This window comes from Volvox carteri (assembly GCF_000143455.1).
Source record: "Volvox carteri f. nagariensis unplaced genomic scaffold VOLCAscaffold_25, whole genome shotgun sequence".
NCBI lineage: Eukaryota > Viridiplantae > Chlorophyta > Chlorophyceae > Chlamydomonadales > Volvocaceae > Volvox > Volvox carteri.
Genome location: NW_003307568.1, coordinates 353502 through 377728, shown reverse-complemented (window position 1 = coordinate 377728; position 24227 = coordinate 353502). Strand labels below are relative to the sequence as shown.

General features: G+C 59.9%; 3 protein-coding genes across 3 annotated transcripts; 2 read left to right on the top strand and 1 right to left on the bottom strand.

Moving 5' to 3' along the window:
* Window positions 1-418: 418 nt before the first annotated feature.
* On the bottom strand, window positions 419-13829 carry VOLCADRAFT_92245 (uncharacterized protein; the record flags this gene model as incomplete). Its single annotated transcript, XM_002951623.1, has 19 exons — window positions 419-588; window positions 1176-1271; window positions 1665-1780; window positions 2153-2753; window positions 2826-4146; window positions 4395-4715; window positions 4868-6058; window positions 6229-6760; window positions 7260-7420; window positions 7664-7852; window positions 8099-8195; window positions 8578-8714; window positions 9068-9544; window positions 9825-10239; window positions 10721-10911; window positions 11285-11542; window positions 12984-13097; window positions 13287-13482; window positions 13744-13829. 19 exons carry the CDS (start codon window positions 13827-13829, stop codon window positions 419-421), a joined length of 6669 nt encoding a protein of 2222 aa, XP_002951669.1.
* Window positions 13830-15429: 1600 nt separating this feature from the next.
* On the top strand, window positions 15430-15958 carry VOLCADRAFT_61646 (uncharacterized protein; the record flags this gene model as incomplete). The annotated part of the gene is made up of 3 exons (XM_002951720.1): window positions 15430-15497; window positions 15619-15718; window positions 15863-15958. Coding segments are annotated over 3 exons (264 nt in total), but the record flags the coding sequence as incomplete, so codon positions are not given.
* Window positions 15959-16915: 957 nt separating this feature from the next.
* Window positions 16916-22252, top strand: VOLCADRAFT_105190 (uncharacterized protein; the record flags this gene model as incomplete). Its single annotated transcript, XM_002951719.1, has 11 exons — window positions 16916-17150; window positions 17612-18261; window positions 18585-18758; window positions 19144-19222; window positions 19425-19459; window positions 19720-19812; window positions 19995-20090; window positions 20371-20406; window positions 20466-20720; window positions 20754-20878; window positions 21481-22252. The coding sequence occupies 11 exons, from the start codon at window positions 16916-16918 to the stop codon at window positions 21938-21940; spliced, it is 2238 nt and encodes a 745-aa protein (XP_002951765.1). The 3' UTR covers window positions 21941-22252.
* Window positions 22253-24227: the final 1975 nt, after the last annotated feature.

Below are 24227 nucleotides of genomic sequence, written 5' to 3'. Positions count from 1 at the left end.
GACGGTAGGTAAAGCCGACCGACGATAAAATGCAAGAAATGGCCGCAAAAGCATAATCCCAGAAAGAAAAATTTCACCGTCTCGATACCAATGTTACGTTAATGCCTATCACAACCAGTCATGGTGGTGTCGAAAGACACCGGATGCGATACACCAGAGAAGATGTAGCCATCCAGTGTACGACCCGCACTAATGTACGACGTCGCAAAAGGAAGGTCTTGAGAATAGCTGAGTGAACCCCGTTGAAGAGAAGCATTGAGAGTTATGTAACTGCTCTTGCACGTTACACCTAAAATCTGTATACTAAATGCAAAACAAAATACTGCAGGCAGTTGCAGATGTGTGCGGTACAGAGCGGTGTGTGCCTAGCCACCACCATACCGATGCTGCCCGTCTCGAAGAGGCTCTGTATGGCTTCTCAGTTGTTGCTGGCAGGCAGGCAGGCAGGCAGGCAGGAGATTTCCATGCCCTCGGTGATATCGAGGAAATGAGAGCTACGCAGTAAAGCAGCGGAGTGGAAGGAGTTGCCGGTTATGAACAGGTTGTGCAATTGGGCAAGGTCCCCGTATCCTAGCAGGTACATGACGCCTGTGGAGTCATTGAGGTTCAAGGTTTTAGGGCACACGTTTGAAGTGTGGGTGGGGGGACGGGAGTTTGGCACTGTGCAGATGCCGAGGCTGCGTCTCCATCCCCCCGAGGTTTCCCCCCGACGGCGTCAGGGCAGCCGGCAAGCAACCGGTAGCCCATTATTATAGTTTCATGCCGGGACGCTGGTCCTGGGTACGATTTACTGCCTCCGTAATTTACGGTACTGTACATTAAGCTTGGTTCCTGTAGGGCGCCTGGCACTTGCTCCCAATCCGTTTGCGGCAGACACGATTTCTCGTTCCTGATTGTTAGTGTGGAAGCTGAGGGTGAAAGCTGGATATGTAGAAGGGTATGTGGCGCCAAGGGGGCAAAGGTGTCATGTGGGGGCTGTTCATGGGTGGAGGAACACCGTCCAGTCTTGAGTGGTCCAGTAGCTCCGCCCCGGCGACGTAAGCCCCGGCTGTCTTAAATATGGCGTGTGGTAGGGCACGCGGGATCAGGACAATGACATGGCGGTAAGACAGGAAATTGAAGCTGTTGCTGTGCTGCCGATAACGCATTTCGTCTCCCTTTCCCTACCCCCTCACCTTTCCCTGCAATTACGTTCGCAAAGCTTGGGGACAAAAATAGACAGCGCTCAGCATTTCGCATGCGTAGATGGTAAGAAATTGGGCAAAAGGCTGCTGTGGGCAAAAGGCAGCTGCACAAGCAGGAGGCTTCAACAGGTAAACGCGGCGTTTCAGGTCCGCAAATCTGTCCTTTTGCATCCGGCCCCCAAAACCCTCACCTAAGCTCCTGCTACCGAATACCACATCACGCCATCAGCGCTCGCAAAAGTGAAGTCAAGGGCGCAGAGACAAAAGCGTTTCCTCCCGTCTGACTTAGCATAGGAGTGCCAATGCCGGCCCGTCACTGGCCCGTCACTGTACCGTTTCCTCGTTTTCGTCTACGCCCTCCCAAATTCCTCCAAACCTTCTGCCCAAAGGTACGTTTAAAGGTCGCAACCGCTTCACTATGCATCACTTCACTAGGTGCTCAGCCTTCTCGCTGCGCCTCTATCGCCGTTTGTAGCCCACTGCCGTAGCCCATCACCGTGGCCCGCACCACAAGCCGCACCATCACACGGCACCGCAGCGGAACCAAAATCTCCATACCGCCGTCCACATGACCGCCGCTCATGCGGCTGCTGCAACTGCGACCCCACGCACGCAGCGGCCACCGCTGCAAGCCGCCGGGACGGCGCCACTTCCCCCCCCCATGAGGTGAATGCCTCCAGAGCCCCAACAGCTCCCAATCATGATCACCATGCCCATGCACGCTTGCTGAAGTGTGCAATCGCGCGTGCTCGTACATGCGTGTTTCACTTGCACGTTCACCACATGCGAGCAGGTATACATCGTCACCATGCGGACTCTTTCGACCTACATCTTCACTCCGCATATCCACAAGCAGCAGCTACTTCACTACACCTTGAAAAAGGGTACCGCCTTCCCTTCCCGCGTTCCAACAACCCAAGCCACCAAGCCATGTGCCGCGGCACATCATGCCATCCGCGTCCTGTCACCCGTCCTGAGTCTGCTGGGTCTGCTCCTCGGCCATCACCCAGTCTCCCGCAGCGCTTTCCTGCATGAGGCCCAGGATGGCGCTTTCCAGTACAAAGTCCGCCAGCGTCTGCCACTCCGAACTCACGAGCACGCGCCGCAGCGCCGGATCTGCCTGGAGCTCTTCCTCCAGGGAGGGAGGCGCCGCCGGTTGCTGCTGTTCCTGCGGCTGCTGCAATTGCTGCTGAGCCGCCTCATCCTGTGTGGTTTCGGGGCTGGAAGGTTTCTGGTTGGCAGGGTTCTGCCAGTCCGCGGCGTCACCGTCCTGAGCGGGGGCCGACACCGCCGCCGCCGCAGCAGTGGCCGTCTCGGCACGGACTTGCGGATCGTAGCACGGCGCGGTCTGCGACCGAATCTCTGCAAAGACAGGCATCTCCTCCTCTGGCAGGAACTCAAAGGCACGGTGTAAGTCGGGGTCGTCGAGAAGCTCCGAAAATAGGCCCGACAGGATGTTGCGTGCTGACACCAGCGCGTCATATTCAACGCCCCCGCCTGACGGCGGCGGCGGCGGCAGCGGCGGCGGGACCAGCTCCACCGGCGGCGGCGCTGAAGAGTGCATGCCGACTGCGGACGAGGACGCGTGTGCGGCGGGGGCGTCGCCACCCGCACCGGGTTCGTTGTCAGCGCCTTCCTCACCGTTGGCGACCGCCGCGGACCCGCCACTCTCCGTCAGGGGCCCCTTCGATGTCGACGACGGCGCCGCCGCAGCCGACGGGTTCGCAAACGTCACATCGACTACATCATTACTGCTTTCGCCCATGGCATCGTCTACTACAGCAGCTGCCCTTGCTGCCGCTGCGGTAGCGGCTGCCGCATCCGCTGCTGCTGCCGGCGACGGCCCTAGAGTGCTAGCCTCACCACGGCCTGCCGACCTGGCGGATCCAAGCACCGGCGTTCCCGGACCGCCCTCTGAGCCCCGGATGCGCGCCAGGTTGAAACCCAGGTCAGGCACGTGGTGACCGTTCATGAGCCCTGAAGTGGATGAAGGCTGATCCGGATCTGAATTCAGCCCTGGCCAGGCGCCGCTGTGCGCCGCCAACGCTGCCGCGAAATCTGCCGCCGACGGCCCCCCCAACGAGAACGCAGCACTGGACGGACGGTGTTGGTGGTGTAAGCCAGGCAGAGAAGATGAAGACTCCGCTGCGGCAGGCGGCGGCAGTGCCGGGGCCGGCAGCACCGGCGATGGTGTTACCGCCTCCGCCGCGGCCCAGAACGGCGTCAGCATCGGCGGCACCCAGCAAGCACCCTCCGCCACGGCAGCACGCGCCAGGTGGCGCTCGTGTGGCGGCACGTAGCGCAGGGCTGCCAATTGTTCATCGTTCAGAATGCGTCCTGTCAGCGTGACGCAGATGGTCTGCGGCTGCGGAACCGTCATCACACCGCGGGCCGTCTCTGCCATACGCCGTGTCCGCATCTCCAGGGTTGCTGCGTACTGCTGCGCCAGCGGTTCGATGCGGTTCCGAATCGCCGTCGTCATGTACGCATGCACCGGCAGGCGGCTCCGAAGCCGACTGGCTCGCTGCGCCGCCGCCACCGCCGGCGGCGGCTGCGGCGGTCCCGTCGGCACCGGATCCACCGCAATCACTTCCTCCACACGCTCCACCATTGTCGCGTCCGCCTCCGCCACTGCGGCAGCGACGGCGCCAGCCGCCGTCGCCGCCTCCTCCATCGCCTCCTCATCCACACGGACGTTACATCGCACCTCCCCTTCAAACAATTGCGGCGTAACGCCCGCATGGAGCGCCACTCGACACACGAGCCGCTCGCCGGGCTCCAGGGATCCGGAGGCGGGCGTGATGGCGAGCGCCGCCTGCAGCGGCCGCCCGGTGAGGAGGTCGGCGGAGGGCAGCGGAGGGCCTGAGACGCCCGGCGGCGGCGCCAGCGCGGCGAGGTCCCAGTCGAAGGCCAGAGGATAACGGGACTTGTTGGTTAGCACTATCACTCGGCGAGTGAGTCCCTGTGGAATGAAAGGGCGGGAGTGCGGATTGGCGAGCTTAGATTACTACCACCAGCATCATGATGCAGTTCTGGAAGGGGAAGTAAAGCTGGACGGGGTTCACAAGCCGGTGACCTCTCTCACCGATCACCCGCCTCCCATAGACTTGAAAAATTTCCGCAGCTCCTAAGCTCTCTTTCTCTCTCTCGTTTTTAAATTGGACAGAAAGAGAGAGAGGGCCTACTCGCTTGCCACGTGCGGGTCCTCACCCGCAGCGGCGTCACCCCCAGAGACACCATGTCATGATCCACGAAGGCCAGCCGTCCCGCCATGCCCGCACTGGGAGCAGCGCTGAGGCCCCGCCAAGTCGCCCAGTCGCGGTCAGCAGCGGCAGCAGCGGCCGCCGCCATCGCGGCTTTGTCCGCCTCCAAGCCGGTGTCCGTGGTGGCGGCGCCGTCGGCGATGGGCACGGCACGTACGGCACCGTGGTGCGGTTTCGGCGGCGGCGCAAAACCGCGGCCGACCAGCTCGATCAGCTCTATGGTGCCGTCTCCCAGCAGCACCGGGACCCGCACCGAGTACTCCTTGGCCTACGTGGCGGCAATGTACGGCAATTTAACAACAATGGCGGCGAATGTACGGCAATCCAACGGCAATGGCTGCAATGTCATTTCTCCCTTCCCCCTTCCTGTCCACCGCTGCGCGCGCTTCTGCCTGGTTAACCAGCTGAGGGTCACCTCACCTCCAGCGGCGAGAACCGCCAATTAATCGCCGCCACACCGCCCAGCGGAATCTCCCCGTCTGAAGGCCCCACCAAGTCCACCACCCGGTGACCCCAGCTCTCCGCCGCCAGCGCATCCAGCGGCCCGGTGTCCAACCGCCAGCGTAACGCCCCCGGGCCGCCGCAGCGAAGAGTGTACATCTGCAGCGGCGGCGCCGGGTCCCCCAACGCCACCGGCGCCAGGCGGAAGACGCGCAGCGGCGGCGGCAGCGCCAGCAACTGCCGCGGCTCTGATGTCGTACGGGCCTCAAGCTGCAACCGCAGCCGCTTCCCGTCCGTCACGTGCAAGAACACGGGCAGAGCAAACACGCCCTCCACACGGGGCCGGAACTCCACAGTCATGGTCCCCTTGGCCCCGGGCTCCAGGGAGCCGCTTCGCGGCCGCATCTCGAACAGTTTGTGCTCCGAAATCAGATCTCGTACACGCTCGTCCTCGGTCCGCGGCCGGCCTTGCTCGACCCAGTTTTCAAGTTCGACGCCGTCTGGGTCGTCGAAGGAGTGGAGTTGCCAGTGGACGGGTAGCGGGGTGGGGTTTGAGAACTCCAGGTGAACTACCCGCGACGCGGCTCCGAGACCGTGTGTGCCAAAGTCCATGGGGAAGGGCCGCATGGCGGCGCAGGCGGCTTCGGTGGTGAGCGTCCCGCGGTCGTGGGCGGCGCGTAGCTGGACCTCCGTGGCGGTTACCTCGGTACGGAGATGGTGGTTGAGGTCGTTGAGGCCGAGCATCTGCCAGAGGAGCTGCTTAGGTTGGCTCTCACAGTACACGTCCGTGACTTCGAGTGTAGGGAAGGTGACGGCCGCGGTGAGGGGTGCGATGACGGGGGGTGCCGCCGCTGCCGCGGCGGCGGCAGCATCAGCGGCGGCGGCGTCGCCGACGGCGCCGAGGCTGGCGCGGCCGCCTGACGGCGGCCGGCTGTTGTTGGGTCCGGCCAGTAGCGGCGACACGGTGCTACTGCGGCAACGGACTTGCAGGCTGTAGCGCTTGCGGAAGCGGGGGAAGAGAGTCACGGTTACGGTCTTGGAGGCTCGCGCGGGCAGGGCGCCCTCGGGCTCATCCACCCAGCACTCCAGACCAGCCGCGACGGCGGCGGCAGCGGTGGTGATGGCCGCATCAAGACCCGCCGTGAAGTCGCAGGCGTTGGCGTCGAGTGCCTGCCGGGATTGGAGGAAACCCAAAAAGGCATTATTGCAGCCACCATCATCCTCGCCGTCCCCCGTTCTCGGCTTGGTTCTCTCCAAAACCGCACCCACCCGCTACCCAACACCTTTCCACAAAAAAGATGCCTACGCATGGAGCTACGCATGTAGCAGAAAGTGCTCACCGGCGCTTCGTCGTCATCCGCTGGCACCACCTCCAAGCTGTACCGCAGTACACCGTCGCTGACGTTCTGCAGTACCAGCGGCCGCCGTACCGGGTGACCCACACGCAGATCCCCCAGCTCCAACGCAGGCGGGTCCAACGCCACTGCGCCCTGAGTACCCTCACCAACGAGGGTAAGCGACACGCCGTCGGTCTCCGCAGCTTCGCCGCTATCAGCGGCGCCGCCGCCTTCGGCGGCAGCTGCGGCGGCGAAGCCGCCGGCGCCGGCGAAGCCGGCGCCGCCGCCAGCGCCATCTCCGCCGTCCGGTGCCAGCACTACACACGTGGCGCGCCCCTCGAACACCTTTTGTGCTGCGGGAGCGAAGGACCAGAGCAGCTGCACGCTCTCGTTTCCGCGGAGTGTGCCGGAGGAGGGTGTGACGCTGACCATGCCGGCCAGCTTGGCGGGCAGCTTCCAGCGGAAGTCCAGGGGCACCCGGCTGGGGTTGTGAAGGGCAATGGCCCGCTGGCTGGAGGCGCCCACGCATGTGGGCCTGCCAAAGTAGGTTCGGGATGAGCGCGATAGGGGGGATGAGAGCGCCGGTAAGCCTTCCACCCCTTCCTGTCCCTAACCCGTACTGTCCGGGAAACCAGCGCTTCAGTTGGGGCTCAAATTAATGCATATGATGTAAAGTGATGGCGAAACGGCTGGGGCGGCTTTGGGGAGGGGCGCAGTTGAGCGGGAGAGGGGGCCCAATGCCCGCTGAATGGCACTCATACGATTCGTAGAAGCTGTAGCTATAGACCAAGGACGGCTCCCTGATGCTTGTGTATTGCCTAAAATGCAAATCTTTTTCCCCGTGCCGCTCTTAATAAACAATATGTACCTATTAAAATAAATAAAAATAATATCTAAAATTATTACTAAATAACAATTAATAAATAAGGAATAATATCTATCTCCCTCTAGCCCACGAAGAGCCCGGGGAAGAAGACTGGCTTCCCCGAGAAGAGCTGTGGGAGTGGGAGCGTCCCAAGAATCGGACCACGTACCTGAAGTATAGGGTGGAGGAAGGGAGGTCGGTGGTGAGGCGCGGCGTGTGCGCGCATCCCCGCAGCGCCAGCGACACGGCGTTGGAGGCGACACCGTTGAAGGTAACCAGCGCAGTGGCGACGGCGGGACGAGTGTCAGTGGGGCTAAAGCGGAGACCCACCTGGGGGCCCATTATTTGGAGGGGGGGAAGGACATGGAGGGGGGGAAGGACATGAAGGGGACGGAGGGACAAACACAGAAGAGGTAAGGGCACACGGGCGAGACCGTCCCCTGGCGGGTGGACCAAACCTCAAATCCCTCGAACCCCTCGGAGGGCACTTGAGCGCTATGGGCAGGCAGGCAGGTAGGTAGGCAGGTAGGCAGGTAGGCGGGCAAACGAGCGGATGGGAACGGAAGCACCCACCAGCACATGTCCCTTTGGTGGCACCACTCCCGCCTGCGGCCGTACAGCGAACAGCGGCTTCAGCACTGCGGCCGACCCGAAGTTGAAGGCCACGGGGGTGTCGCCCGAGTTGGCGATGAGCAGTGTCTGGTGTACGGACTCCCCGGGGCGGCACGGCGGGAAGGAGACTTGCCGTGTGGACAACTCCACCTGCAGAACAGAAAAAGTAGGTGTAAGTGTCTGTCTGTCTGTCTGTCTGTCTGTCTGTCTGTCTGTCTGTGCAAATCTTCCAGAAGAGAAAAAGAAAGGAAAGAGCGGAAGGAGAGGAAAAGCGGGCTAACGAATTTGGGACAGACAGGCCAGTTTAAAAATGCGATACCGGCAGGAGGAGGAGGAGGAGGAGGAGAATATTGAAAGCGGAAAGCGAGGTTAGGGATGGGCTGAGATGAGGTGTACCTTGGGGCTGAACTCGGGGTTGCAGTGCAGGAAGGTGTTGCCGGTGGCCCTGAGCTCAACACACCAGGAGGGGAGCATCTGGTGCTCGGTGACCAACCTGCAAACACGGAGAATGGATAGGTGGCACGTCACAGCCGACATCAGCACCAGTATCACAAACACTGTCATGGGATACTACAGCATTGGGGCTGGACTGGCGGGTGTGGCAAGAAAGGTAAAGAATGTGGCAGGAAAAGAAAACAACTTCCCAACCAGGGTCGTTGTCCTATTAACCACCTAAAAGGCGCATTGTCAAGCTGCCCAGCCATGGAGACATATTTCCCCCCACACACACATACACACCCGCCTACGGATCCCTCACACTGCCAGCCACCAGCCAGCCAGCCAGCCAGCCAGGCAAACAGAGAGACAGACAGAGAGACACTTAGACGCCTTAGGGCTGCCATGACTTCGCATTCCTCGTCTTCCGCCGCACGCACCGGAAGTTCCTCTGGCTCTTCACGTGCGCCACCAGCAGCAGCTGCTGTGCGAAGAAAGCCCCGTCACGGGGGGGTCGGAAGGCCACCTTGAAGGTCACCTGGCCGTGGGAGCGAATGTCCGCAGACTCGGGGAAAACCTGCACGGCAGGGCCATATGTCTGTCTGTCTGTCTGTATGGATCTTTATGTGTCTGACTGGGCCTGACACTGGCCAGATGCCCTGGCCTAACGTAAAGACCGGGGGTTTAGTTAAAACATATTATCACCCTAACACCTAATCAAGTAATTAATTCAATTCACTCCATGAGTAATGCAATAACTAATAAAATAATAGAATAATGATTAAATAATACCTAATATTATCATTAGCACATAATTAATCGATCAGTATTTAAATTATTAACTAAAACCCCTGTCACCCCAACACCTGCCTGGAAAACTGGCCGCGGCGCTTCACCAGGCGCCGCCCCTGGATCAATCCAATCCGGCACCACCACAAACGCCGTCAGCTTCGCGGGCGTCCGGTTGGTCACCGTCACGGACCGATACTCCGCCGCACTCAGTCGGGAGCAGGATCCAAACTCCAGAGCATCGGTGTCCACCACGACCGCGCCCGCGGGGTCCTGCCCGAAAAACATTAGAGGCCAGCCATCCGGTCCCACCAGCCGCGCCGCGCTGCCGCCCTCCTCAGCGGCGGCGCCGTCAGCGCCGCCGCCAAGGGCGTTGTTGAGGGCGACGGTGAGGTCTGCCGCGCTAACCGGCGGCGGCAAGGTTAGCGCAGGACCTGCACCTCCCCCTCCCCCTCCGCCACCTCCGACGTCCAGAGACGGCGGGGCGGTGAGGAGGTGGATTTCCTCCACGGGCTCCCCGCCAGCGGAGACGCGGGCGAGGTAGCGGTCGATGTGGCGGTGGGCGAGTGGCGGCGGACGGGACTTGTCTGAGTAGGCTGTGGCCACCAAGTCGATGCCCTGGTGTGTGATGCAGCAGTGCGGAGTGGTTCAGTGTGGGAAAGTGCGTGGGCGGGTTGGGGGCTTAATAGTGAAGTTATTAAAACCCCCATCACAGTCCTTAATGCGCAGTGCTTATCATTTCTCAGCTAAATGTATCCCCGTCGCGTTCGTGACCACGGTGTTTTCATCCTCAAAACTCATTGATCATTCAACACTTTTTTCACACTCCTTTTAGTTCCCATACCCATACCCAGACACAGAGGCAGAAAGGGGAGGGAGGGGGATTCACGTGTCGTACCTGCGGGTCGGCGTCCTTAAGCATGAGCACCAGACGGCGCCAATAGTTGGCAGGTACGGCAGCCCGGAACGTAATCGTCACGTGCGCCGTGGCCTCTGGCGCCAACACCCCACGAACGCGGCTGATGGCAAACACATCCAACGGCTCCACCTGGAAATCGTACGGCACCGGTACGGCAGAGTGGTTTCGGATGTACAGCACCCGCGACGCGGAGGCGCCGACGGCGACGTTGCCAAAGTTGAAGGCACGAGCGGAGAGGGTGATGATGGGCGCAACCGCGGTGCCGCGCAAGTTGAGCGAGATGGTGTTGCCACCCAGCGTGCCGATGTGGAAGTTTTCGGAGCTGAAGGTGCCCGTACTGCGCGGCGTGTATGACACGCGCAGCACGCTGTACTCCTCGGGGCCCAGCGTGCCTCTGCGCAAGAAATAGAATCAGGGCATACAATAGAGTATCTGCCACCTTACTCTTAATAAAAAAAAGTTGTACAAGACACAAGAAACACACTTGAGGACCATAGCAAGTCACCAATACCGAAGAGAAGGCGCGCGTTATGAGCCCTCAGCCCGTTCTGCCGCATGGTGTGCGTCAACTGCGTGTTTTTTTCTTAAGGATCTGAACCGCGATGACTTAGTGCGTGCGTCTGTATGTGCGCTGCGGCCATGCCTTAGTCTCATGCCTGTCTCCCGTGAAGTCCCACACCCGCCATCTTTCCCCCATAGTCGGCACTGCCCATCCACACCACCACAAAGTCCTCATCACCTTTTCCTTAACACCGCAAACCCCCACATCCCCCATCTGGCAACAATAGCACCAGCACCAGCACTAACAGCACGTTCTTCTCCCCCTCCCAAATTTCATCCTCCCCCCCCACCACCACACATGCACTCCGGCGCACCTGGTAGGCCCTATCGTGAATACACCGTCATCCGGACCTTCCGGGTCGTGCGACACGGTGAAGTTAGCCGGCACCATGGAGTGGTTGCCGAACCGCACCACCCGCTCCACTCGCTGCCCCACCACCACCGGGCCAAAATCCACACCGGCCTGCTCGACGGACAGGTACGGGAACTTGCCGATGCCGGAGATCTGGGGCCGGAGGGGTTGGCGGGCCCGGGGTTTTGGAAGGGGAGTGGAAGGCGGCCATAGGGGTTCAGAGGAGAAGGGGAAAGGAAAATCCCCGGTAGGAGCCATCACATCGGCTTAGAGGGAGGGCGGAAGGAGGAAAAGGGCCGCATAGAAAGGGAGACAAAGGCCGTGGTGGATTGTTCTGGGGAGTGGAGTGGCTTGGATGGGTTGGGTGGCCTCGTTACGGCTCGAAAGAACCCCCCGAGGATTAGCCCCCTGCCGGGCTCCTGAATTTCACCTTTTACTCCACTTGGTAGCACGCTCGCTGCACACCATACATACACATACACACACGACACACACCTCCCGGCCTTGCCCACACATGTGCGCACACCTTGCATATCGCAGCCGCGCCTGATTCCAGCTGACACGCCGCATTCGCGGTGTAGGAGCACGCCTCCGGTGGCGTGAATGCGACGCTGAAGGAGAGCGCCTCCCCAGGCGCCAAGCTGGCGGCCGCAGGGCTGATGGCGAAGGGCGCCTCCAGCCGCCACAGCACATCCACGCGCACATCTCCCGAGTTCTTGACCACCAACGGCGCCGTGACGGTCTCCTTTGTGGGTGTGAAACCAAAGTCCAGGGTGGGGGGTACCTGCGGGCAAGAAGAAAGGAACGTGGGCGCGGACCTAGGAGGTCAGGGGAATGCAGGTCATCGGGGGGTGGGGTGGGGTGTTGTGCGGGGCTGGCTGGGTTAGTGTGGAGTCGGAAGGACGTCAAGTGCAATCACCCGCCGTGTTTCCCAGGGTCGGGTCGGACGCAGCAGCCAGCGGACACACAGCCTTCTTAACCACGTCCGCCTGCCCTCTGAGCGCCTCAGCCTTAGCGGCTCCATGCCCACACCTAATCCAGTGCTCGATCGGAAGCGGCTCAGCACCTCTCCCTTCCAAGCTGACGCGGGCTGGGGAGGCCCCCACCTAGGGGAGCTAACGGCAGCAGCGTCGTGCCCGTTCCTTTGATCGTGCCGGCAGGTGGTGGCACCTGCCCGGGCCATTGCTCGCCGTGTTATGGCCTTTTCTTCTGGCAATGGACTGCGGGAGATCTGCGGGACTGGGAGCCCAGAGACGCTGCGGCCCAGAGAGGCTGCGGCCGCCAATCGGCGGCGCACCCCGCAAAGAGGCCGACACTGTTGCAACCAGAGCCGCGGCTGCCGCAATGCATGCCACCACCACTATCACCGCGACCACTATCACCGCCACCATCTGACGCAGTCGTCGCCCCTACTGCCCTCACGGCGTCTAGGAGGTTACGGTCGTCACCATGTCAGGGTTTGCGGCACCCCGCGGCGCCTTACGACGGTACCGAGGCCCGAGGGTCACAGTGCCAAGATAGTGATCTCAGCCGCGGCGGCGATGCCCCCACTCTAGCAACCTGACTAGCTGACCATAGCTGACAACCGCTCGGCCCCTCCCCTCCATAACCCCCCGGTGGCCACCCAAGGAGCCCAAAACATCGGCTCAGGATGTATGTTCATAGGAATGCGCTTCCAACGTTATTGTTGCTGTTGCTGCTACTGCCGCCACTGCTACTTTCTCACCGCAGTAGCCACCGGTCCCTATTGCTGGTGCCGACGGCAGCTGCCGTCCTGGTTCTCCCCTGGTCTACGTCACCGGAGAACTGCGTCGGTAGTGCAGATGCAGATGTACATGCAGATGTACATGCAGATGTACATGCAATGGCAGGGACACCGTTGCCAGCACGGGGCCGCAGCCTTCTCAAACCGCTCCTCCTCGCTCGAGTTCCTCCGATCTCCCACTGCGAACATTGTGGTTTCAGCTGCAGCTGCATTTCTTGTTGTTATTATGCTGCTGTTATAACGGCTGCTGTGAGCGCTAGCGGGAAGAGAGAGAGAGAGAGAGAGAGAGAGAAGATTGCGGTTCGTTTTGCACAATTGCAGCTCCTTGCGCCGGAACCCCACCAGCTGCTCCTGGCGCACGTGTTGCGGTGTCCAACCCAACCCCCAAGCCTTTCCCCCTGGAAAACCCCCGAACCTTAAAACCCCAACCCAGACCGACACAAGCCGCAAGTGGACTCACCTCGATGTGGGTCACCGGCGTGTAGGCGTGCACGGGCACCAGGAAGGACGAGTTCCCCACGAAAAGCTCAATGTTGTCCGTGTAGTGCTGCATCTTGAGGGGCCGGAAGACCACCTGAGGATGCGGTAATGGGGTGGGAGGAAACTATCAAGCAGGCTATCAAGCACCGTTTGTAGGCCCGCCGGTCTTCTGGGAGTCCGAAGAGTACGTGATTCAAACTCACGGCAACATGTGCCCTTGGTGGTGAGGGCCAAACCCGAGGGCATCGCAGTCCACATCGCGTCCCAGTTTGGCAGCACGTACCTTCAGCGGCTGGCTCATTCCCGGGCGGAGTTTGAAGGGTTCGGGGAACTCCATCGAGAATGCTTTGCTACTCGGCTGTTTATACCGCATCTTCAGGACGGATGTGCTGACATTCTTTATCACGAGCTGCTTTATGTATTCTGTCCCCGGGTTCCAGTGCCGCCATTCGAGCTGCTCAGGACAGTCCAACCCGAATCTGCAGGGCAGGTCAGAAGGCAGATGCTGACACACCTCTCCCCTTCCCCAGGATGGTGTCCGGCACATGTATTGCTGAAAAGGCGGTGAACTGGTCGACGTCAAACCCTAACAGCAGGTATGCAGTGCGCGTCACATGATATTAAAATTCCTTTGGATACCATCCGCTTTCTTAAAGACCGCGACATCCAAGTGTCATGCCTTCGCCAGCGCATACGGCAAGTTATTACCAAGTATGAGTTTCTCATGTCAAGCCGCTTACGTTTGCTTACGCTGCTCCCGCGATAGCACGCCGTAAGCCATCGCAAGTGTTGCAGACGACTGCTGGTCCAAGCCGTTCCCCGGCATTTTGAATGAGACCTATATTCCAAGCCTTAAGCTTAATTTGTGTAAGCAATAGGTCAAGGTTCTAATTTCCGGTGTTGTCATGGCGGACAGTCGCGGCCATATCTAGGCGTTATACACGCCATGTAACAACATATCAACCATTATGCAGCTTCCGCTTAATAGATACATCGGACTGAATGGGTTTGCAAACAAAAGCAAAAGTTCGAAGTCGTCCCGTACATCGCGGCCCAATGATGTTTCTGCATGCCCATAACTTGACCCAACGCGGATCAATGTTCCATTTCAACATACGATACATTACATTTTTGAGACAGATCGCTTTATTTTCCCTGTGGGAGACCCCTGGGCCTCTGAGTACAGAGGGCAGGGAGAATCATTATGCCACATACTAAGCGTTCGGAAATGGATCGTCGTCCGTACCCAAGGGCATTGTGATTGACTCTCGCCGCAAACGTACGTACCAAGCCCTTCTTAACTGTACGACAAAGTGTTCCCAGGTATGCCCGGGTAGGTATTGGTGTTTGGGCTGCGATTGCCTCTTAACGCATTCTTGCTAGCATAGGAATTCGGGCTTGCCATGCCGGAATGGGCCGTAAATGCTGTAGAGGATCCACCGACGTCAATGACTGGTGTATTGGCACGTGCCATGGACGGATCTGGGATCATCAGGGGCAGCGTGAACTTAGGTCTCCGTGTGCAACCGTAGAGATGTGAAAGAAGAGAAATGCATTTCGACAGCCGGTGCTCCCTATGTGCTCCCCATTGCAACTCTGGGTTTCGAGTCATTGTTGAGAAGTTGAGGATCCATGTTAGAAGTTCAATCAGTTTTATTTCCCTGCCTTGACTGACGCCCCTCCCCTCTCCAGCATAAAGGCCGCCTCCAACTTATCCGTAAGACTACCGACATGAGTTGCCCCACGCTGGGAATATCGTGGCTGACATCACATAATGATCTTGTGGCTTCCAGCTGAGCTATGAGTCGGGCAGATAGGGACGCTCATAGCTTCCACTGAAGCGTCGAGCAATACCTGTTGCGACCTGTACAAGCTGGCAGTTGCTTCTGCTAAAGCCCACAGCGCTAGTGCGCCTGCCGAATTCTAACTCAGGGCTGGGTTCTTGCAAAGTGTACCAGAAGTTTAACTGTGCATACTTGTCCTTCTTGAGGCCTTTTCATGCGTCCCTCTCCTGAGCGGAGGGAAATTTGTTATTACAGAAATGACAATGGAAATGAGCGTCTAACGACAGTTAACAGGCTTTCTTGTCGTACGGAAGAACTTTCTTTTTGGAAACACTCCGCGCCTGATTAAAAATTCTGCTCTTCATGAGATGCATCATGATAACAGATATTTCTCATCTTAATAAACCGCACCAGAGCATGAATTTCTGCAATCGAACATTTTGGAAGCAGTCCGCAATGTAGTGACCGGAGATGACAGGAGAAGGGCACTCTGCCAGGGGCCAGCAAGGTGGCAATCAAGGCCAGCCAGCTCCATTTTTGCGCAAAACGTAGGCTGCATCCAGTTTCGGTGTAACTTCTGTTGCTGGGGAATCCATCCTTCCTCTTATCGGCCAACGAATCTAAAGAATTGTGTGTCATGTTCGCAGTTATGACCTAGTGGATGATCCTACAACGAATCATGTAATCTCTTGGGGCCCACAGGGGAAGAGGTGAGGCAGGAACTGCCTTGCTTGCTTCGGATTCAACCTTTGGGGACGACGGTCCTGGGTGATTTGCTAGAAATAGCTATCGTGGACTTTGCAAAAATTGTGCTGGGATGCTCCCCCGCAGTTTTGTCGTGTGGAAGCCCTCCGAGTTTGCGGCGAACCTGCTACCACAGTACTTCAAGCACAACAATTTCTCGTCATTTGTGAGGCAGTTAAACACCTATGTAAGTCTATGTGCACATTTTGGTCCTTGGTTGCATAAGTCGTTGCCTACGAAGGCGAACTTGTTGTTACCGGTAGAGAAAACCTCTATCCAGGCTCGCCCTGCTTCGCCACACCTTTTTTTATGTTCCCATTGCAATTCTTAGGGCTTTCGCAAGGTAGATCCAGACCGCTGGGAGTTCGCAAACGAGCACTTCCAGCAGTACAACAAGGAGCTTCTCCTCACAATTCACCGCCGTAAACCAGCTTCCAGCAATGCAGTTGCAGCATCCGTTGGAACCAGCGCTGGTACAGGCATTGCTGGTGGCAGCTCGAGCTCTGCTCAAGCTGCGCAGCCGCAGCCCGGGCCCTGTGCTCTGCCGACTCACCCATTCCAGGCCGCCGCCCAGATACCGGACCCATCTTCAGCCCCCAGCACCGTAACAGCCCCTCCTGGTATCGCCGCCTCTGCACCTGTGCCCATCCCTATCGTTAATACCTTGCACAGTCATGGCTCCTCCGGCTTGCCAGCCGTGGCAGCGCCAGCTGGCGCTCCTTTCTCACTCTCGCCCCCGTTCCCCCTCGATTTGGGCATAGCTGCCACGCTGCCGCTTTTCACGTCGCCCTCGCCCTCCGGGAGCGCCGCTGCTGTCTCCGGAGCAGCCGCATTCGGATCCGGTCCAGGAGGTCTGCAGCCGTTGCCTGTGCTCTCTGGGCAGCAGCAGCAGCAGCAACAGGGCCCTCCACTGTCAGTGGCGCCCTCACCAGGCAGTGCATTTACTCGACCCCTTCCCCCGCCGGGACCGCCGCCCGTGCCGGGTATTAAGACGGAAATTTCTCAGCCACGGGGCCCGCAGCAGCTGGGACCCCTGCTGCCGCCCAGCGCGGGTGGAAACGGCCTCTCTCGTCTCGAACAGCTCGTCGGAGAGTACCTGAAGCCTGGGCAGCAGATGCTCGTCGCCCTGAGTCAGCAATCGTCGCTGCCCAACCAAGCAGCGCTCGGCAGAAGCGTGGCCGACGGCATCGTCGCCGACGGCACCGCCGAGGGCAGTGGTCGATCGAATAGCTTGGGCGGCATCCAAGTTGGGCAGCCGTGTGGCGGAGAGGTGACACAGCAGCAGCAGCAGCAGCAGCAGCCGCCGTCGCAGCCCTTGCAAAGCAGTAACAGCCATAGCACCAATACTGCCCCGTCAGCGTCATCGACAGAACACAATGACCCAATGGTGGCGGATTCGGAGTACGGTAACGGCAACGGCTCAACCGCCGCCACCGGAGGGGGAACGGTGTCAGGGGGAGGCTTGGGCAGCGGCAGCGGCGGCATGAGCAAGTCCAATAACAAGCGGAGCCGATGCGACTTAGAGCCGTCAGGCGTGGAGGCGGTGGCGGTGGCGCTATTGAAGGGCCAGGGCCCGCAGCAGTCAGCTCCCACGTCCCTGTTCGCCACGAATCCCCCCGGTGCGAGGGCGGGTTATGGCGGGGGGTTAAGACAGCAGTAGAGCGGATCTATTGGGGGAAGACCGGTATGTATGGGAGCAGCCAATCAACCGGACGGACGGACGGATGGTGTCAGAAGCGTGGCGGCCTGGTAGGGACCCGCCGGCAAGGTGTTGGGGGGGAGAGGGCAGCAACTTGCCAATTGGTGATGTTCGTAGTTTTTCGACGGCCCGCGCACACACGCACGTCTTCACTCATCATGCATGTCAAGTATGGCCATGTGGGTCAGTTGTACAGCTAATACACCAACCTGTTTGTTGGTGTAGGACCTGGTCTGGGGAGTAAATGTCTGGGGAATAACAGCATCTTGCATGCACGCATGAGTGAATGCCAGTGCGCGCATGAATATTCCAGCACGCGCATGTATGTACGTCCCGTGGTGAGAACACCGTGTGTTCCCGGTTTGACTTTGACGCAACCAGGCGCCGGTGGCGCCAGCGGCGGCGGCGGCGGCGGCGGCAGCAGCAGCGGCCTGACCAATTACGACGCCGCAGGGAATCTGCTGCCTGCCGGCATTACGCGGCCGCTGCCGCAGCACTTGGGCGGCACCACGGCTGCGTTGCTCAGCGAGATGGCGGGGCAGCTTGGCCGAATATCGGCACTGGCGCGGGAGGTCGAGGGCCTGAAGGAGGAGAACACCGCGTTGAAGCGCTCCATGGAGGCTCTCACAGAAGCGTACGGAAATGTACGATTGCTCGGAGGCGACGGCGGCGGCTGCGGCGGCGGCAGCGGTCCTGTGGGGGCGACGCCGTCCGGCCCAGCCGGCGACGTGACGGGGGATGGGCTGGCAGGCGGCGACGGTGTGGGATTTCTTCCTTACGATGGGGATGGAGTGGCTGATGGCGGCGCTGCCGCCAGCGGTGCCAGTGAGGGTGCGGCTGGCGGCAGCACCGGCAGCGGCCCGCTGGAGGGCACCAGTGCCGCAGGTGCTGCCGGCACGGGCGCTGCCGCGGCGGGGGCGGCGCCGACGGCAGGTCCCGTCGCCAACGTGATGCCGCTGTCTCAGGCGGTGGAGGTGCAGCAGAAGCGGATTTGGGATCAGAAGCTGCGTCACGACGACTTGGAGAAGCAGGTCCGTAACTTGTGCTGAGGTGCCTTTGCGGTAACACTGCATTTGCCTTTGTCTTTCACACCCCTCCTTGGTTTTCCCCGCCAAAGGAAACCTCAAACCAGGGCACTAGTCCTGACGCATGTAATCAAGGAAACGCTGTGTTTTAATGGTTTCTTTGTGTAAGTGTGTTTTGATTGATCTGGGCCGTGATATACGAGAACAAGCCGAAGTGTGTATGTGCAGCAATAAACGTTTTCCCTTGCATTTTGCCAGCTCCGCTTAGCCCCCCCCCCCCACACACACCACGCCATCTCCCCCCCCAACACCCACCCACACACAAACAGCTGCAAGCCCAGCGGGAGGTTAGCGCCGTGCAAGCCGCCAAGACGGCTGCGCTGGAGGCGGCGCTGGCGGCCAATACCGCCAAGGCGGTTCACGACGCCGCCATGTTCGGTCGGGTGCTGGAGGAGCGAGTGACGGCACAGAGCGAGGTGGTGCGGGACCGCCTGGAAGCCCAGGTGGGGCCGGGGGCCCCTGGGGGAGGGAGGGGAGGGGAGGGGAGGCTGACGATTGAGGATCCCCTGCATGTTCGGAGCCGCTATGTTGGGCTTCATACCGGAGAGGGAGATCCGTAGTCCAGCGTTCTGTTAGGATTTTCCAATAAAGCTGTGGCCGTAGCTGCTTGGATTCTTCGCGTGCATGTTGATGAGAAGAAGAGCCGACGTTGTCAAGAGCCCGTAGAAACACGCGCCACAGTGCTACAGGGGCAAAGGGCGACTAGGTGGTGGGGGGGGTGAGGGTGGGGGGCTAGAACTGACTGCTGACAACGAGGGCACCTGGAGTCCACCAACCAATTATTTGTGATATTGTGTGTGCGTGCGTGTGTGTGTCATCTGCCTGCAGGAGCGAGCCAACAAGGTGGCACAGGACGTGAATCAGCGGCTGGAGGCGCGAGTGGCGGAGCTGGAGGCGCAGCTCAGCGGTGCGCCCCGGGAGGAAAGGGGGGGGAGCGCCTCCAGCGCCTCGTAAGGGTTCCTAGGGGGTTTCCCGTGCGCGTTGCTGCGCCCAGAGAGTGCCGGTCTGCCGGTGGGGCCCGTGGGTTGACATCGCATCCCGGGGCCCCATGCCGTCCCGTCCCATCCGTTCCCTCCTTTTCCTTGGTGGTCTCGTGCGAACCATTCAAGGCGGGATTCAGCGTCGCGTTACCCCGGTGCCGCAGGTGGTGTTTGCCTTACACCGCATTCCACTGGGGGCTTTTATGGGTTTCGTGGGACTGGTTTGGTTTTGGGGGAAGGAGGAGGAGTAGTCCGTGCGCTTAGCTTTGTGATCATTGGCGACGTACCCGCAGCATCAGAGTAATGTGTTTGCTGTTTACCAGCGGGTTGTGGCGGCGGTGCGGTGCGTACCAATACGGAGTGAGTGCTGTGAGCGGCCCTCTTGTTGTTGCACCTTCCATGCCGCTCGCCTTGGCCCCGGCAGTTGGGCCATCAGAGGGCGACAAGCAACCTGTTTGGTATGTGTATGGTAGTGATATCCACAGTTGACCCCCCGGTCAGTGTTGTCGGGCCCCCCGTGAGTAAGAAGTGAGCGTTCCACAGCGACAAGAGCTCTTATCTCCCGCCCCCCGCGCTGGACGCCGTATCGCCGCCGCTTCCGCCGTGTCGCCGCCGCTGTCGTGCACACACGCGCGCATGGCATCTCGGCCTGTTTCGCCACCGCCTCCGCATCTCCCCCCATACCGCCTTCTCGCCCAGCACTTCTGGATGGTGCGGCCGCTGCTAACGTCCCCGCCGGCCGAGGAGATTCCGGGATCAAATCGTGCCATCAGCGCCTCATCTTGCATGGTCACGGTGGGGATTTAGTTCTTGTCGAGGGAATTTAGGGCAGCTGGAAAGCCGCCGGGCAATGGTACGGCTATCGGGGCTGTTATTGAGCCTGTAGGATTGCCGAGTCGCAGCAGTACTGATATAAAGGTTGCCAGGTAGCCCGCGGTCGCTGCCCTCGGTAAGGGGGTGGGGGGTCCCATTCGTTGGCTGCTATCACGGCCATCGGCGGGGCTGAAGTGCAAGGCCGTACACTCCTCCTATCCGCTATCGTGTCCACCCCATTTCACCCACACACACGTTGCAGCGCTGGGCCAGGATACGGGTGGAGGCGCGGCTTTGGGTGAGGGCGCAGGCGAAGGCGCCTGCTTGGGGCAAGGCTGCCCACTGTCCCTGTCCCAGTCGCCGCCTCCAGTACCGTCAAATCTCCCGGTCAACAACTGCAACAACAACAACAACAACAACAACCTCAATCCCTGCAACCGCCAACCGCCCCTGGACTGGCCTGATGCAGCGGCGCTGGGCGTACGGGCGATCCACCATCAGGGAGCGGGCGCACAGGTTCCGGCCCATGGGTCGGTCGCCATCGCGGATGGCAGCGGCGACCTTGCCGCGGCGCCGGGGGTCCCCGACGGGGAGCTCGGGGCTCCGGGCCTTGTGGGTTCGTCCCCCCCGCCCCCGGCCCCGCAGCAGCAACGGCTGATGCTGGCGTTCAGCCCTGAGGCGGAGCTGTATGCTAAGTCGATAGAGGACCGTCTGTGGGGTACTGTGGAGCAGATAGTGAACAGCGCGGATAGCCCGGCGGACGGGGCGAGGTGAGGCCGGGCAGGGAGCAATGGGGTTTGGGTGACTTTGGATGGAGCTCTACATCACTATCTATTTCCCGTGTATTACGAGGGCGGCAAGAAAGGACCTTCAGCTTTTGGGGCCCGCCTGTATCGCCTCCTTGTGCCTTTCCTTAGCCATGCTCTGCTGCGCCACACTAACGGCTTCATGTTCTTTGTCCACACCCCCAAAACCAGTGTGCTGCAATAATTAAGCTCTCTGATTCGCGCATGTGACTTTTTGTGACGACCCCACTCTGGTGGTTCAGGCTTGTACTCCAAGTTGCCAAGGCGCGGCACATGGCCTATGCTGCAGCGGCGGCGGCCGCCGCCGCTGCGGCGCTCAGCAGCAGCAGCGGCGGTGGGGGTGCCAGCGGTTGCGGCACAGCTGCGGCGGCGGCGGTGGATGCGGCAGCGAGCGACGCGAACCGCCAGAACAGCGGCGGGAGTGGCGCAAGCGACAGCAACAGGCCAGGCGGGAGCGGAAGCCTCGCCGGCGAGGGCGGCCCCGACGCAGCCGGTGCCGGCGGCAGCATCCCGGGGCAGGCCACCGTCGCCGCCATGGCCGCTTTTTTGGCATCTCCTCTGGGCAGCGTCGGCCGGGCCACGAGGGCGGGGCCCGAGGTGGCCGCTGCCAAGGCGGGAATGTTCCACGATCCGTACGGCACAGGCGCGAATGATGGCGGAGGTCACTACAATGGCACACAGGCATTTTCGGAACACAATGCAGTTCGGTGGGAAGCCGCTGAGGGGGCGAACTCCAGGGAAGGCAGCGGATCCTGTCCGCCGCCGCCAGTGCCGCCGCCGGTGCCATTGCCCATGCCGCCATCTGTTGGCTGCGGTGGCAGCGGTGTTGTCGTCAACCAGCATGCGTCGGAAGCAGCTGCAGCGGCGGTTGTGGTATCGCGTGCAGCGGTCGCAACGACGACAGGGACGGCTACTGTCGCTGCGGCTGCAGCGGCGGGCGAGGTCGTTGACGGAGAGCACAGTGGTGTCGCAGCACCGCAGTGGAATGAGCATGCGGATTCGGATCATATGGATATGGGCGTCTAAAGGCCTCTTGACGGTTGCCTCACGCGCTCCAACGGCCTGCTTGAAGGCAACACTGCCCGGGATGGCACGGATGCACCGCAGGAGCTGTAGGAGGTATCCATCTGCATGAGGAGCAAGCAGAGCTTTCGCATTTCAGCTTCCGTACTACCGGTACAGGCATATGATACTACCGGGACAAGGATTTCCGCTTATCGCGGCATAACACACCCACCAGCTCTGGCCCACTGTCTCGTGCTATGTGGCAACAACCTCCGCTTTGTAGGGTTTGGGAGGTCCGAGGGGCCAATCCAGCCGCTAGAGCCCCTCTCCACAGCCTCTGTACGGCCTCGCAATGTTCGCGCTCACGTTTGCCTTTCTGTATACCTTTCTGTGGTGTATGCATGTGTGTATGTCTGTGTGTATGCACCGGCAGTGGCGCGGTTGGGAAATTCGCTTAGGTCATTGCGGGTTTGCAACATACATAGTGCAACGTGCTTCTCTCGCTATATGTGTCGGTCTGCGTGTCTCATAGCTTTTTGGTTCCAAAGGGTTTTAGTCGTTACAAGAGATAACAAATCTCTCTATTTGTTAAGTGCACGTGCACGATCGTGTCACAGCGAAGGGGGCTGTGGATATGGTTTGCACAGTGCCTCTCTCCAACCTCGGCGGCGATCTGACAACGCCGCAGGATGGCTGCCTGTCCATGCCGTCCTATGGTTTTCATTCAGAGGAGGACTGCTTGGAACCAGGGACGACGACGAAGGTTGGAAAGAGGAAAAAGGGGGTCATGGATGGGGTCAGGTCCATTCCGCGGATACGGGCTGTCTTGTATACAGTGTACGTTGCTTTGCTTTGCTTAGTGAATGATGGTGGTTCGTTTGCTTTGGTATGTCAGGCTGTATGTCGGGTCGCCCAAGGGCGGCTGCCCTGCCCAACCGCGCAGTCCTGGGGCAGCGCCCATTCGTTTGGCAGTGAGTGCCAACCAACAAATACGTCTGTTGCCGGCACTCTGCCGATGCCGACATTCCTCACGATCTGGAACTGGTACTGGACTCTATTGACGAAGCAATGTTACAGAGGCTGCGTTGCTTGAGGGTCCGGCTGTGCCATGGTTTGGTTTGGCTTGGTTTGGTTTGATATATGGTTTGGTTAGGGGTTTCGCCTCGCGGACAACGAAAGGGTCTTCTTTATAGGGAATGCTGTACACGTTTCGGAGTTCCCAACATTAGTTTTGCTGATTACACGCTTATTACACGATTGCATAAAAGAGGTGGTTGCGGCTGTTCCACCTGTGTGTGGCGGTGTGCCGGTTTGTTCCTTTTCGCCTATTGGTCAGTAGAACCTCTAAAAACGTATGTGCACAGTGCTGTCGTGGGGAGTGGACATGCTGTCAACGAGTGTGTGATGTTAATAAGAGCATATGGACGTGTGGGCAGCCCGGGGCCATAGTGGTGTTGATGTGGAACCTGGAGCACCTTACATTTCATGATTTAATTATGCTGAGGGCTTTTAAGGCTATGGCGGCCTATGGCGGCCATTTGTTGACATGGGGGATGGTGCATGTTACCGCCCATGTCACTATCGCCATCCTCTTCATCAAACTCCTGGCAGCCGTTTGGAGGTCAATGACATCCCTGGGATGGGGAGCCGGAGCCGGTGCGGCACACGGCGGTTTGAAGCATGCAAAGTCGTTTGTAGCATCTGCGCGACTGGTGCAGTTCCCGGAAGCTACCAACCTGCTTTCATCCCGCCTTTCTTCACCCCTCTTTTCCTCAATGACGCCCTGCACGGATTCCAAAGCTTGTTTGTGCATGCGGGCGTTTTGGTGTGTGGGGAAGAGAGGAGGTGAGTGGGAGCCAGGGACGCGATGTGGATGAGTGCGCAATGAGGTTTGTGATGTATGTGGACTGGGTGCGCTAGACTATATGCCGTGAGGCGCATGCAAAGCTGTGTCCTTCAGGTGCTGCGCTGTCGGTACAGAGCGCACGTAGTCCTGGAGGCGAACCAACCTTTGCTGCGCGCCTTGCGTGCGTGTTGCGTGTATGTGTGATCTACGGTTTGGTGGTGAAGAGAGAAAGAACGAGGGTAAGCGGGGGGGACCCAGCGAGAGAGGTGTGCAAGGAAAAGTGTAAAACGAGGTGCACATGCGGCAGCGGCCCATACCCAACGGACACACATGTGGAGGAGTCGAGGAGCACGGTAGGACCCCTTGCCATCGACCAGCCATCCCAAGCCAGCCAGCAGCGTCCAGGATCCACACAAGCACACACACCGCTACCGGCATACACGCATTACATTGATTAATCCG